The sequence below is a fragment of the Panulirus ornatus genome, chromosome 57 (genome assembly GCF_036320965.1).
Source record: "Panulirus ornatus isolate Po-2019 chromosome 57, ASM3632096v1, whole genome shotgun sequence".
NCBI classification, from domain to species: domain Eukaryota; kingdom Metazoa; phylum Arthropoda; class Malacostraca; order Decapoda; family Palinuridae; genus Panulirus; species Panulirus ornatus.
In genome coordinates, this window is record NC_092280.1 from 5,383,274 (window position 1) to 5,395,763 (window position 12,490).

The 12,490-nt window shown below is 42.7% G+C and overlaps 1 protein-coding gene across 1 annotated transcript in view; it reads left to right on the forward strand.

The window, feature by feature from the left end:
- Positions 1-12,443, forward strand: part of LOC139766125 (uncharacterized) — a 51,941-nt gene extending 39,498 nt beyond the window's left edge. Inside the window, exons 3-9 of the mRNA XM_071694349.1 lie at positions 3,670-3,876; positions 5,986-6,126; positions 7,089-7,355; positions 8,135-8,253; positions 9,113-9,224; positions 9,605-9,685; positions 10,325-12,443. Of these exons, the coding sequence (XP_071550450.1) occupies positions 3,670-3,876; positions 5,986-6,126; positions 7,089-7,355; positions 8,135-8,253; positions 9,113-9,224; positions 9,605-9,685; positions 10,325-10,369 (972 nt within the window). The 3' untranslated portion in view covers positions 10,370-12,443. The remainder of the gene's footprint in view (positions 1-3,669; positions 3,877-5,985; positions 6,127-7,088; positions 7,356-8,134; positions 8,254-9,112; positions 9,225-9,604; positions 9,686-10,324) is intronic.
- Positions 12,444-12,490: the final 47 nt, after the last annotated feature.

A 12,490-nucleotide genomic window follows, 5' to 3' on the forward strand; every position in this document is an offset into this window, starting at 1 on the left:
TTCCCTTCGTCAGTTGAGTTAGGGTCAATTCCCTTCGTCAGTTGAGTTAGGGTCAGTTCCCTTCGTCAGTTGAGGTAGGGTCAGTTCCCTTCGTCAGTTGAGTTAGGGTCAGTTCCCTTCGTCAGTTCAGTTAGGGTCAGTTCTCTTCGTCAGTTGAGTTAGGGTCAGTTCTCTTCGTCAGTTGAGTTAGGGTCAGTTCTCTTCGTCAGTTGAGTTAGGGTCAGTTCCCTTCGTCAGTTGAGTTAGGCTCAGTTCCCTTCGTCAGTTGAGTTAGGGTCAGTTCTCCTCGTCAGTTGAGTTAGGGTCAGTTCCCTTCGTCAGTTGAGTTAGGGTCAGTTCCCTTCGTCAGTTCAGTTAAGGTCAGTTCCCTTCGTCAGGTTCAGATAGGAGGGGGACGTATCCCCTCCGTCAGGTGAGTCAGGGTCTAGCCGTGGTCCAGGTGAGTCAGTTCGAGGCAGAAGCTAGGTACTGCATCAGGAGTGGGGTTGGGGCCCGGCTCTGGTGACCGGAGTGGAAGTATTGACCCAAAATTATTAATAATTTGCTTCCCAGAAAATTGGTAATGGAAAGAAGCCTTTATGTGGCATTTGTGTGTTAGTTGTTGTTATTGATTTGTGAGTATGTCGATACCGCGGGTAATGGACGACTCGTACGCCTGTAGACGAGGGTTTGTAAGGTGTGGACGAGGAGGAAGTACGTGAACAAGTCCTCACGTAACCCCCTGTCTCTCCTCACGTAGCTTATGTCTCCCCCTCACGTAACTCCTGTCCCTCCTCACATAACTCCTGTCTCTCCTTACGTAACTCCTGTCTCTCCTCACGTAACTCCTGTCTCTCCTCACGTAACTCCTGTCTCTCCTCACGTAACTCCCGTCTCCCCTCACGTAACTCCTGTCTCCCCTCACGTTACCCCTGTCCCTCCTCACGTAACTCGTCTCCCCTCACATAACTCCTGTCTCTCCTCACGTAACTCCTGTCTCCCCTCACGGAACTCTTGTCTCTCCTAACGGAACTCCTATATTTCTTCACGCAGCTCCTGTCTCTCCTCAAGTGACTCACTTTCTCCTTACGTAACTCCTGTCTTTCCTCGCGTAGCCTGTCCCTCCTCACGTCACACCTGTCTATCCCCACGCCACACCTGTCTCCCCCAACGTCACACCTGTCCCTCCTCACGTCACACCTGTCTATCCCGACGTCACACCTGTCTATCCCCACGCCACATAACTCATGTCTCTCAGTAAATATTTCATACACGATAAATGGTATATTGATCCAATGTTGTTGACGCTTTTACTACTCCTGGAAATTACTTAAAACCTCTCGAGCACGACGGTACGACCCACTGAGTACGACGGTACGACCCACTGAGTACGACGGTACGACCCACTGAGTACGACGGTACGACCCATTGAGCACGAGGGTACGACCCATTGAGCACGAAGGTACGACCCATTGAGCACGAAGGTACGACCCATTGAGCACGAAGGTACGACCCATTGAGCCAGAAGGTGGTGAGGGGAAGCAGGCCAGAAGGTGGTGAAGGGAAAGCAGGCCAGAAGGTGGTGAAGGGGAAGCAGGTCAGTGGGTAGTGAAGGGGAAGCAGGCCAGTGGGTGGTGAGAGGAAGCAGGCCAGACGGTGGTGAAGGGGAAGCAGGCCAGAGGGTGGTGAAATGGAAGCAGGCCAGAGGGTGGTGAAGGGGAAGCAGGCCAGAGGGTGGTGAAGGGGAAGCAGGCCAGAGGGTGGTGAAGGGGAAGCAGGCCAGAGGGTGGTGAAGGGGAAGCAGGCCAGACGGTGGTGAAGGGGAAGCAGGCCAGAGGGTGGTGAAGGGGAAGCAGGCCAGAGGGTGGTGAAGGGGAAGCAGGCCAGAGGGTGGTGAAGGGGAAGCAGGCCAGAGGGTGGTGAAGGGGAAGCAGGCCAGAGGGTGGTGAAGGGGAAGCAGGCCAGAGGGTGGTGAAGGGGAAGCAGGCCAGAGAGTGGTGAAGGGGAAGCAGGCCAGAGGGTGGTGAAGGGGAAGCAGGCCAGAGGGTGGTGAAGGGGAAGCAGGCCAGAGGGTAGTGAAGGGGAAGCAGGCCAGTGGGTGGTGAGAGGAAGCAGGTCAAGGGTAAACTACGGAAGAAGTAATATTCCCGGAGTGACCTTCATCAAAGCCACCTGATCTCCCTCACAGGAATCAACTGATCTTCGGTTTTAACTCAGTTCCGGTCAAGGTCTAATTCGCTCCTGTGATAAAACAAGAGAAACGCCATTAAACTTTATTCCTGGTTTATTCGCTTTGTGCTCACGGAACCTGAGAAAAGAGTAAACATACCGGAAAAAATTTAGAGTTAATGATTGTGTTATTGTAGTTTGGGGTTGTAACGGCTGGTAACTACTGTAGTCTGGGGTTGTAACGGCTGGTAACTACTGTAGTCTGGGGTTGTGACGGCTGGTAACTACTGTAGTCTGGGGTTGTGACGGCTGGCATCTACTGTAGTCTGGTTGTGACGCCTGGCATCTACTGTAGTCTGAGGTTGTAAGAACTTATGGTAACTTAGGGAGCCTATGTACCAGGGTTAGTGATGGTGGATCATGTGAATGTAGGAGTTAATGTGATGGGAACTTGTTGGGGGTGGGGGGGAGTGAGGCATGCTGGTGTGTTGGGGGAAGGTGGAGACCTAGTGTGGTCGGGACTGTTGGTGTGGTGGAAGATGTTGGGGGGCGGCCAGGTGGAGAGTGTAGGAGGACATGGGTCGGGGGACTGATGGTGTGGTGGGGACTGTTGGAGTGGAGTGGTAGGTTGGGTGCCAGCCAGCGTCATCACACATACACACACACACACACAACTGTATCATGAATATTTGATGGTGCATGACGGTGAATTATGGTCTTGGTGGCGCCCTGTGTCCTACACCTCGTGTGTACTACCTCCCCTTACCTAACTACTGCCTCCTATACACTACCTACTGCCTCGCCAGTCCTTTTGCTTTACGTTGTAGTTTTCATATTTGCGTATATATTTTTGCATGCATTTGCTTGTGTGTTTCATGACCTGTATGTGCACAAGGAGAGGGATTTCTACACTCATGAGACCTCCCACTTCTCAACACCTCTACAACAAGAGGTTGTGATTGTTCTCTACGCCAGTGTTATCATCCCTTACCTCGTTCCATTCATCTATTTCCTTATTGATATACAACCAAGTCTCGACAACCTCTGTTTGACTCTTTCCCTTGGCTGGGTTCCATCCTCTGTCCTGCCATAACATTGGCTCCAGCCAAAAGATATTATGCCATTACCATGAGCTTAACGCAACCAAACTTTCGTAACTTTATTCAGTGATGTGTCATACTGTTATGAAGTGGTGTGAGGTCGGACTACAGTATACAGTGGTGTGTTGTCAGACCATATTGTATATATAATAATGTGTTTTAAGATCACACCACAGTATACAGTGGAGTGTCGTAAGGTCATACCACAGTACACATATGTTTTGCGATCACACCACAGTATACAGTAGTGTCATAAGGTCATACCACAGAATATATATTGTAATGTGTTTTAAGATCACACCACAGTATACAGTGGAGTGTCGTATGGTCACACTGCAGTTCACAGTGGTCTGTCATCATGTCAGAGCAAATGTACATGTCGTTTCCTCTTCCCACATCACGTCGGGTATTGGTGGAGCAGGTGGAGGGGGACGGACCCAACAATCCGGCAGTGGTGGTCCGCCTCCCTGGTACACCCAAGGACCCAGACATGGCAGCAGCCCGCCAAGAGCTGGTGGAACGACTCCTCAACATCTCCCTCGACGTTGTCCTCGACAGGAGTCAGGAGGTGGTCATCGCCGCCATCTTCACCTCGCCAAGGATGCAGAATGCCCTCAGGGCCTTCCAGGTAGGTCCACTAGCTTCCAGGGGAGTGGTAAGGACTTTCCAGCATTGTTCAACCTATTATAAGGGCCGTCCATCTGAGTATTCCAGGTATAAATGAGTGTTTCTCGTGAAGCTTCATAAGTCCAACTCTTGCAAGCTGAACAGTAAAAGAGAAATATATATATATATATATATATATATATATATATATATATATATATATATATATATATATATATATAAAACTCATTTTTTTTCTGAAGGTATCATCTTAACACTGTCCTATTGCAGAGTACCAACAATAGATACACGATCACTAACATTGCCCGAGGAAGAACCAGTGATTAAAGTGTTTAAAAATGTATTCCCTATGATTGCCTCCATCCAAGAGAATTTGATCCATCCAGGGTCATGTTGTTCCAAGGTATGGGTGCTCTGGGGTAAATCTGCTCCAGGATAAGTTTGGTCTAGTCCCTTAGACTCAGTTAACTGTAGATGTACTGTCAAGATAGAAGTCCAGACTCAAACATTATCACAAAGGATTCCAGCATTTAATGAAGGAGAAAATGAGATGTCATACAGCGGTCTTCCCTAGAACTGGGTACCTGGCCCGCTGTAGAACTGGCAGGAGTGGTTGGTACACTGCTGGCTTTCCATGACTAAGCGACCCTTGAGCACAGCGGGATGACTATCACACGTCGGTAGGAACCTGAGACAAGACGGTAGAATCTTTGAGCTCATCAGCAGAGCCTTGAGCACAGCGGGATGACTATCACACGTCGGTAGGAACCTGAGACAAGACGGTAGAATCTTTGAGCTCATCGGCAGAGCCTTGAGCACAGCGGTAGGACTCTTGAGCATTATGGTTGGATCCTTAGCACAATGGTAGGACCCTCAAATACGATGATAGGACACTGAGCACAGCGGTTGGACCTGTGAGCACGTCACTAGGGCCTTGAGCACAATGCTAGGACTTGAGCAAGACGTTAGGACACGAGGACAACAGTATGACTTTTCAGTACATTGGTTTGGTCTTTGATCTCAGCTTTAGGGGGTCAGATCGAAGGATATATGGCCATCATATCCAATGGTAGCAACGTCATTGCTATGGGGCTAAAGCAATGGTGAATTTCAGACTACCACTTACACCTCTTGTAAATAAAAAGTTCTGTTGTATTTGTTGTGGATCAAGGGCGTGAAACATTAAAGTTGCATGGAAAAAAAAAATGCTGCCAAATTGAAAAAATACTTTTTGACCAGTGCAAACAACTGCAAACAGCCGAAATAATCGGCAATTGCTTGAGTGAATAAAAAGAACAGGAACTGTAGACGACTCGAGGCTAGAATGTTTGTCTTCTGTAGGTTTTAGCTTTGTCTAGGCTGGATCATGTGATCTTCAGTAGGAGAAAAGAAGTGGAATGTGTTCCTCCCGTAGGAAAAACAACTATGCCTATGACACTAACTGTTTATGGGTTCAACTTCAGCTCCTAATTCTATGTTATTGATGTATCAATCCAACGCTTACAACACTACAGTTGTGTCGAAGGTATGGTGACAAAGGTACACTTACAGGACTACAGGTATGACATGGGGTGTCGAAAATATACTTACAAAACTACAGATTTGTCAGAAGCACACTCCAAAGGTTTCATATGTGTCAGGGATACACTTCCAGTGTTGTTTGTCACAGAGGTACACTTATAAGGCAGCATATGTGTTATATGTATACTTATGAGGCTGCAGGTAAGTCACAGGTATACTTACAAGACTACAGGTTTATCAAGAGGCATATTTGCAAGACTACAGGTGTATCAAGGGTATAACCACAAGACTAAAGGTGTGTTACAGGCACACTTACAAGACTAAAGGCATGTCAGTGGTACACTTACAAAACTAGTGGTGTGTCACACATACAAAACTTTGTGTCAAAAGTACTCTCACAAGACTACAGGTGTGTCAGAAGTACACTTACAAGAGTGCTGGTATGTTAGAGGTGTGTCATAGGTACTAATGTGCAGGTGTAATAAAGGTAACAGCATGCAGGTGTGATGGAGGTAATGGTGTCCAGGTGTAACGAGTATCAGTGTAGGGGTATGGGTAACCGACCACTGTGCTTTTTGTATACCTGCAGCAAGTGGGTGGTATACACCTGCCATCAGATGGCCAGATGGACCGCCTGAGCCGGTCTGTCATGACAGAGTGGCAGCAACACATGCATGACCTGACCGCCCGATACCACGCCCTCGTCGCTCGCCACGCCCATGGTTTCAAGGTCAGTTGCAAGATCAGCTGGATGTTAGTGCTTACATGGAAAATCAGCTGCATATTAGTACTTACCTGGAAGGTCAGCTGCATGTTAGTAATCGCCTACCAGGTCAACTACATGTTCGTACTTGGGAGGTCACCCATGTTAGTACTTCCCTGCCAGGTCACCAGCATGGTAGTACTCACCTGACCACAATTTGAAGGTCATCTGCAAGCTAGCATCACTTCACTAGCAAATCCATAGCTCTCTTGCCCAAGGCTCTTCTCCAATACAGCAAGTTCTGTATGTCCACCTTGGGATGATGTTCCCACCTTGCATAAAGTCATGACTTACCCAGATGATGTTGGGACACACACCGGATTTTTTTTTAACAGCTTTTGATCTCTGAACCACTTGAGCACAGCCGTACCACCCTAAAGTATAGTGGCACAGTCTTTGACCTGGTTAAAGGTCACGTCATTGTATTAATATTTACCACTGGCCACATAATCAGTCTGTCATGTGTTTTTATCTTGTTTTGTGGTGACAGTATATCAATACACTTCTTTGCCAATGCTCTGACCTTTTCATGTTAAACTTAGTAATTCCAGTACTGAATGTTCCAGTACAGTTTAATTTTTTGAAGTCCAATGTCTTGTTTTCCAATTAATTCCAAATTCTAGATCATGGTAAATGGTGTTGGCAAGTTTAGGAGGCTGGCAACATTTTTTTTTCATATATATTACCTTACATTACATAACTTTGTGGAAGGTAGTAATAAATATTATAAATAATGAACCTGAAAAGTTTCCTCCCTGATAAAACAGTTTTCAGTTAAATGAACATAATACAGTTAACACCTGTGAACATCCATCATTACTCAGTATTGATATGCATTCCTCTCTAGTTGTGATATGAGGAGCAGTGTAAATGGTACATGTGATAATCACGTGCTCCATGTGATACAGTAGGATATATGAATGTTACAGGTGAGAGAGGGTGAGCGCAGGGAGGTGTGGGCCAGCGAGGAGCCACCATCACCACTGCCCTGGACCTTCTGGCCAGCACTTCTCCATGTCTTCTGCCTGGTTACAACCACTGGCAGTAGTGTACGGCCTAGCACGCCAGCTGGACGAGCGTTAGCCATTGTCTACTCTGTTGTGGGCATCGTCTTGTATATAGGCATTGTGGCTCTCTGGGCAGCCAGGTTGGGGGCCACATTCTCCCTTATAATAAAAATATTTTCAAGGAAAAAGGTTTGTGGATAAGTTTATTTACTGCATGAAACAGTATGGTCATCCTTCACTGGAGGCACAGAATTCTACTGCAAAGTTGCTGTTAAAGGAAAGGAATAAATGACCAAATTCATAGCTGCCTTCATTCTTCAAATAAGATTGACATGTAATACTTCAATTAGTTCAGAGCTGATCATTGTCATGTAGTTTACAGCTGGGTATATATAAGACTATGTTTTGAGCTGCTCCTCCATCCATGCCTGGAGTTAGTCCAGATTTCAAGCACTTTTTTCTGACTAACTATCTCACTCTACCTCCACATGCCAAGATGATGTTACCAATTCTGTATTTCCTTTTGACTTTAATGTTCATAAATATTTTTCTACCTGGGATTTTCTCTCTCTCTCATACGTGAGACTTCCCCTTACTGAGTGTTTTCCTGTCTGCATGTTTTCTTCTTTTCAGTCATCCTGATCCCAAACCCTCATGTCCACTTGTTCTGATGAAAACTTCCTGTCCATTGTCCAGATCATCCTTTCAGTTTTCATTCCTGGTTCTCTTAATGTACACTCCTGAAAGTTAACAGGGATACATTTCTGAGCCTATCATGAATTCCTGAATCACAAAATTTGTCCCTTAATGACCATTGGGAAAATTTTGTCATACGAAATTGTTTACTTTTTACTACTAGGAAAAATATACATATATGAGATGGAAAAGAAAAAAGCTCGCATTTTTTCTCAATTCTACATTTTTTCACTTCTTAAGTAAGGTGAAATAACTTTCATTTTTCCAAACAGGTTGATCCATCAGGAGGGAATATGCGGGCATCTCCCTACCACAGTATGGAAGGTCATGCCCAACCTGTTCACCAGCACACATCAGCTAGGCTCATCTTGCTCGCCATTATCATTCTTATGTGAGTTGCCATGTGAGGTGACCACAAACAAAAATTGCCATTTTACAAAGAGACAGTCACCCCAATTCATGTAGGGACAGTCATATTACCTCACCTCATGAAGGGAGTCACATGACCTCACTTTACAATGGGACTGTCACATTATCTCACTATACAAAAGGATAGTCACATCACCCTACTTTAAGATGTAACAGTCACATTACCCTACTTTACAAAGGGACAGTCACATTACCTTACTATAAGAAGGGACAATCACATTACCTCACTTTATAAAGGGACAGTTCCCTTACCTCTCTTTACAAAGGGACAGTTCCAATACCTCACTTTATAAATGGACACTCACATAGGCTCACTTTTAAGAGAGACATTCCCATTAGCTCACTTAATGAAGGGACAGTCACATAGCTGCGGAATTTCAAATTTCTGTTCCACAACTGGTAAAATTGTATCCATTATCTTGTGTGTGGATACTCAAAACTGTAGTTTTATCATATTTGACATTGTGGTAACCAGAGGCTGTAATTAGTGTGGGAGAATAGGCTACTAAAGAGAGCATATGCTTAAGTTTCTTAACTTCCCATCTAAATTCAGTTGATAATGTGACTTTTTTTAATTTTACTTCTGTACTTTGGCTGACACAATGATTTTAGTTAATCTTGCATGAAAGTGTTCTTCTTTTGAGTGCATTAATAACTTTCACAAATTAAAGTAATGAATTGCAGTTAAAACATCTGCTAATCAGTATCATTAATCTACTGCTTTTGAAGTTATTACATTCTTAGAATGCCTCTCAAGATATCAATGTTTTTTCATTTCATTACATCTCTAAATTATATATTAATAGTGACTGTGTTGGCAGATATGTACTGAGCGTGGGTGTACATGTTGTGGGGGGAAGTGATTACTGGTCTGGTATGGAGAATGCCATTTTCATCTTGTTAACAGTTAGACCACCTAACCCCCTCCCTGAGGTAAGCTATTCACACCATTTCTATGTTAGTGATGCCTATATGTTTGAGTAAACTTGTGCACCAAGATACATGATAGCACAAATTAATAACAAAGTTTCTATCTATATTCAGCCAATACCTTGAAAACCTACTAGAATTTGGGAAACATATCAGAGAATAAACTGGAAAATAGCTGACCACTATTCTTTGGAACAGTTTTTAAGAAAAAACTTTTTTCATCAATGGCTCCTAGATGTCATCCTGATGTTTAAGAAGTTATGAAAGACAAGATTGTCTTGCTCTAAAACCATGCATTCCTGAGGTCTGTACACTTGATTCTGTTTATTCAGTCACCTTTAATATTCTCAAGTCTTTATGTTATGTTTCCTGTTCTCACACAGGGAGCTACCCGAGTGACAGCTTTCATAGCATTCGTCATGGTGGGCCACATCTTACTCGCTCTCTTTATCTATGTCCTCAAGGTGAGCAATAGTTCTGTTCCAGGTAATATTCATAGTTCTCCCTTAGTTTTGTCAATTATTTGACAGTTTACAGATTTCATTGTTCTACTGGTGAACATAAATGATCAGCAGACACCACAAAAAGAGCATTGCTACAAGAGAAATATTGGGTTTTTAAACAGGAGTCCTAGCAGCATATTCTCACTGACTGCAACAAATTGCCATCTTAATTTGTGTTTTGCAACTGTTTCCTAACCTCCACACCTTTTTTTTTGTCTATTGGGATAATCGTTCTAGGTCAAGTTTTGTTATAATGTAGGTTACAACCATTGCATTTTTTTTTTTTTTTTTTTTTGCTCATCCTATACATATTAATCACCATTTCCCACATCTTATAAATAACCACTTTCTTTGGAATAGTTTGGGTGTATCAAAAAAGAAAAAAGTAGCTTAGAGCTAAGCAGAATATTCTCAACCATGTACAGGTATATCAAACAATATTTCTAAGTGTCAGGTTTTGAATCAGAGAGCCTCACTCATTAGGGGTTACTAGATATTCCTGCATGCATCAATCCACATTATATCATAGAGGAAAGCATTCATAAACTACAGATGACTGGTTGTCATACTTTTGCCTATCACAAGTTTCCTTTCATTCAGGTGGTGTGTGTGCGATGGATGAATTTGTGGGGCAGAACTTCTTGATCAACATGTGCTCAGTAACATATGAATTGACTGAGACATGACATTACCTCTAAAAATACACTCAATGGTTGAATATATGTATGTTTAATAAACTACTTTTTGATAATTTCTTCTTTCCTTTAGCTGATATCCCCAAAAAACACAGTGATTGTTTACATCAACCTTTAGCAATCCCTTATTTTGCTTAATATCATTAATGCCCCAAGGTGGAGGAATATACCATTCATTGTAAGAAAATCTAAATATTAAGTTTTAACTAAATCTGTGCAAGCCAACAACAATATACAGTGTAATCAGTTTCTCCATCTCAGTGTGATGTATTTCAATGTAATTTCTAAATAATTTTTCATAACACCTTAAAGCTGCTGTTATACCATAAATACTACCCACACTGGAGTTATCATCTAATCATATTCAAGCAGCTGATACAATAAAATTATTGATGTAAAACAACTATAGAGCAATTTCCATTCTCTGCCATGATTTGACAATGTTCTACATTTTGACCTTTTCACTATCACTCATTTACTTCCTCCATAAAAAATGAGGAAATAACCATGGAGACATTAAACACATCCATTACACCATCACATTTAATTCAAAATATTTGACTGTCACAGTGTCTACTCTCACTTGTGCACTGCTTCCTGAAATGATATGCTAAAAGGCTTTCAGCTGTCTTCTATTGCCACACTTAGCCAGGACTATTCTATAGTCTTTTTTGTTTTCATTAAAAAGGGCTTCTTTATCTTATTCTCATCATCTTGAATGCTCTTCCCACTTACAAGGGGAGGACCAAATGCACACAGCCTTTCTGTTAATTTGTCTATGTTTAACTTTATCCATTTAGCTACAGAAGGCGGCCTTCCAAAATACTTCAGCACTTTCCAATTATGCTCTTTCCTATCAAACTGACTTTTCAAATAGCATCTCTGTTCACACCTCCATCTACATTCACAAATTGTTTCCACTGTATTTGAATAGCAATCATGACCTGTCATCTTTACTTGAAATACCTCTGGTCTTCAAAACTTCACACAGTATTTCCTATTTCTTTCATAGTCTTTCTCTTTTCCATATGACCAAAACTTTTCAGCACACCTTGATCCACCCTCTCAATCAATTTCCACATACTACCGAACAACTCTCTTAACCTATCATTCCTTACATGATCACCCCTCATATCATATACCCTCTTCCATTCTTTTGCACAAAGGGTCCAACACTCACACCTGTACAACACCATTAGGAGTGTTATACCATCAAATAATATTAGTTATAATGTACATATTAAATGCACTTAATCATCCATATGTATATAGAAACTGAATTAATGAAAGGTGGATGGGATACAAATGTAAACTGAATATGAAGAACTGTATACCACAATACTTTTCTATTCATCTATTTATATCTCTGATGCCTGTTCCCACCTGGAACTCCCTCAAGGGGGTGGTCACAACAACAGTCTCCAAAACTAGTGAACTCCAGAACTGCTTCTTACCCTTTAGTGCTTAACCCTTAACTGGCCACTGGCATACGGCAACTCTAACAGTGTCTGCAGAGGTTCATACCTAATGTTCCTACTGACTACTTCTACCTAATGCTCCTACTTACAACTTTTATCTAATGTTTCTACCAAATGTTCCAGCTTAAATGTTCCTAACTACTGCTTCTATCTATTGCTCCTACCATTTTGCCAAAAAAGCAGGGCTACCACACAGTGTTCACCACAGGAAAACATAGGGTTAAGAAGAATGAGTCATGTGAATCAAAGTGTTGTCAAATGTTATGTATGACAAGAAGAGATTGTACATTTGTAGAATGAATGCCAGTAGTCAGTGAGTGACGCAGAAAGAAAAGACAGCCACCTAGGTCATAGAAGTGCAACTTTACAACCACTAATGTGCTGGCTCACTACGCAGTTATCACTAACCCTCCCAATACCCAGGCAGGTAGTACTGGTAATATACCTCTCTGATTGTTGGCTGCCTACCAACTACAACCTTTCTCTCTTTTTCAATTATGCAATCAATTTGTATAGGGAATGCTCACATGACATGAAGTCACTAAATGTATCATAACTAATTTTTTCATTGTTTATGTTTCTTTTAATAATTA